At 32.2% G+C, this 3,366-nt stretch overlaps 1 protein-coding gene across 1 annotated transcript in view; it reads left to right on the top strand.

Annotated features, from left to right (window-relative positions):
• Positions 1 to 483: 483 nt before the first annotated feature.
• Positions 484 to 3,366, top strand: part of LOC105626977 (acetylcholine receptor subunit alpha-like) — a 286,825-nt gene continuing 283,942 nt past the window's right edge. The window contains exons 1-2 of the mRNA XM_012208264.1: positions 484 to 682; positions 846 to 988. Coding sequence (XP_012063654.1) covers positions 484 to 682; positions 846 to 988 — 342 coding nt within the window. The remainder of the gene's footprint in view (positions 683 to 845; positions 989 to 3,366) is intronic.

The following is a 3,366-nucleotide window of genomic DNA, read 5'->3' on the forward strand; positions in this document are numbered from 1 at the left end:
GCGTTTTTATTTACAGATGGATCATTTCCATCTCCCCGCTCCCTTTAATTCTGATTTTTCGCCGCAAAAAAAATGTGTCGCGTACATGAGCTTCTTCCTTCCATAATTTCTTCTGTATTTTAATAATTAGTGTGATAATAGCAAGGCTCGATGCAGCAGCATATAACAAAAAAAAACGGAATCATACGACTTGCATTGAGCTCTCGGAGACGGTTCCTCAGTATGGTACTAGGGCAAGTCAATAAGTTCTTAGAAAATCTATCAAAGGGCACTCGTGTCATATCACATTACTTTTTGACAAATAACATCTCTCAACTGATTACTATCAAATCTTGAGTGGAATTCATCCGTGGTTTCATTTCTGTAGACGATTAAAGCAAGCAACCTTTGTATTTTTTGCAAAATGGAAAAAGTTTCGTGCAGTGATCAAACATCTATATACGAAAGGTTTAACATCGAAAGAAATCAAAGCCGAGTAGGATAATGTTCATAGTATCTGCATTAGCATTTGCGACTGTATACAATTGGGTGAATGAATTTAAACGTGGTCGTACATCCACATGTGATGCACTTCGTTCGGGACGTTCAATTGAGGCTGCTACGCCAGAAATTATCGATAAAATCCACGATATTATTTTGACTGATCAACGAGTGAAAGTGCACGAACTTGTTGAGGCTGCAGGCATATCACAGTGATTTCAATTTTGCACGAACAATTGTGAGTATGAAAAAGCTATGAAAGCTCGGCAAGATGGGTGCCGCGTTTGCTCACTGTGGACCATAAGCGCGACCTTGTGATGATTTTTGTTCAAAACAATGTTTGGAGATGTTTCAACGTAATCCAGATGAATTTCTGCATCGATTCATTACTGTGGACGAAATATGGATCCATTACTTCACACCCGAGATGAAGGAACAGTCAAAACAATGGATTTCACTGGATGAATCAGATTTGAAGAAGGTGAAGACTGTAAAGTCAGCCGGAAAGGTGATAGTCACACATTTTTGGGATGCATGCGGTATAATTCATATCGATTACCTTCCGTCGAAGCAAACGATCAATGGCGATTACTACGCAGTCTTATTGGATCGTTTCAACAACATTTTAAAGAAAAAATATTCCGTTTGGCGAAGAAGAAGTGCTCTTTCATCAAGACAATGCACGGATTCACACATGCTCGGCACCGATGGCCAAATTCAACGAATTTCGCTACGAATTGCTTCCCCATTCAGTATTCGCCAGATTTAACGCGACTGTTTCCAAACCTGAAGAAATGATTCGGAGGAAAGAGATTCACCACGAGAGCAGCTCATCGCCGAAACAGAGGCTTATTTTGAAGGATTGGACAAATCATATTATTTGGACGACTTAAAAAAGTTGGAGAAAGTGTATCTGAAAAGATACTATGTTGAGAAATAAAAATGAATCGATAAAAAAAAATGTGTTTACTATTTTTTCTAAAAACTTATTGACTTGCCCTCGTATCGCAGCTTTTTTTTCTCGAAATGGTAGGTCTTCCTTTTCCTGATGGCAGATGAGATGACGAAAATATAAAAGGAATAGCGCAACTACAATCACGGTCCGCTATTGGTACAAAATCTAAATGAGGAACTAGATTAAAAAGTATAATTTATAATCAAACACTTTAAAGAAGCGAATAATTAGTGTACGCTCGGCCCTCTGAGTCAAGAGGCTGTAAGATCCTTGCAGAATTATCGCGACAATGATGGATAAAAATTGTCATATCACAGAGAATATATAAAAATTTTATATTGATAAACCGAAATACTGCATTAATTACATTTATTTAATAATTGTGTTATCGTAAATGATCAGTTTCAATCCAAATAACAATACAGACGAACATATCTCATGTTGTATATGTTGAAAGCAGAAATAGCAGTTATAGTAGAACGAATGTCGAAGCGTTAATTAAAGTGTCTTAATATATTACGCGACGAAATTAAATTATCATTTAATTAACATATAATTCGAGTGAATACTGTAATTAATTATTATATTTACTGTAATTAAATTACGTATTAAATTCGCATTATCGCGTCCAATTTCCGTTTCCTACCTCGCTCGACATATGTGCAATTTCAACTAACGTTTAAAAATATTTTGGAAGTAATTCAAAAATAATAAGTAATTATTTTTAAATGCAACGAAAAAATATTAATATTAATTAATTAATTTGATTTATTAAAATTTAGATTTAAATTTACTTATTAAACAAATGTATTATAATTTCTAATACGTTAATTATGAGTGACAACTGTAAAATAAAAATTCGAAATAAATGAGTTTAATTAAAATATCCCTTATATTTTTAAAGAATAAACACTGAAAGACAAATTATATGGAAAATAGGATCCCGATGAAATAAGTTGGTTTTCGCATAGATTATAGCATGTAATGATGAACAAAGAGGGGCGATTACGATAACTATACTTAACCTAAAATAACAATTATTTTAGTAAGGAACACGGGAAAAATAGTACAAAAATTCTATAATTAATATTTAATTTGATAATCCAATTTTATGATCAATTTGATAATAACTTTTTGCTAAACAATGATTGATCGATTAAAATGTTCTGGAAGTTATTCAGGATATTGACCTTGACAAGACTCACTTCACCTTCTCCCCCCTGCTACGGGGTGCATGACTTTCCACGCGAAGCGACTCCCACCTACTATAAGGTGCAGAACTTTCTATGCGAAACAAAATCTTCTCCATTCTTTTGTTTAATTGTTAATTATTTTGGTATCAACTTAGAGAATTTTTTTATTGATTTTCTCGTATTTCTCGCTAGAAATGTATTCAAAAATCACTTTCATTTCGAAGGATATTATTATAATCGTACCAACAAAGAATGTATGACAATTAAGAATTTCTTCTATATAAAGTAATATTAAAATTATAAAATAGGCAGTAAGAGCTAAAACGTAATTTACAGTGTGCAAATATGTAATAATAATACAAAATATATCTTTATTCTTTCACATTCTTTGTAGAATGTTCATTTGTTTCTTGAATATTCTTCAGCGAATTATTTACTAAAATTTACCTCTTTCAAAAAATATAAAATCAAATTATCGATAAAAAATAGAAATAGCTGGATTATAAAAAATCAAGAAAAAATTGGCGCATTATAAAAATGAATATAATTAATAATAATCATTAACGTATTTCATTTTTATTTAAAACATATATAAAATATAAATATATAAAATAAATAAAACATATATAAAATAAATTGGAACACACACACACACACACACACACACACACACACACACACACACACACACACACACACACACACACACACACACACACACACACACACACACACACA

This window comes from Atta cephalotes (assembly GCF_000143395.1).
Source record: "Atta cephalotes unplaced genomic scaffold scaffold00007, whole genome shotgun sequence".
NCBI lineage: Eukaryota > Metazoa > Arthropoda > Insecta > Hymenoptera > Formicidae > Atta > Atta cephalotes.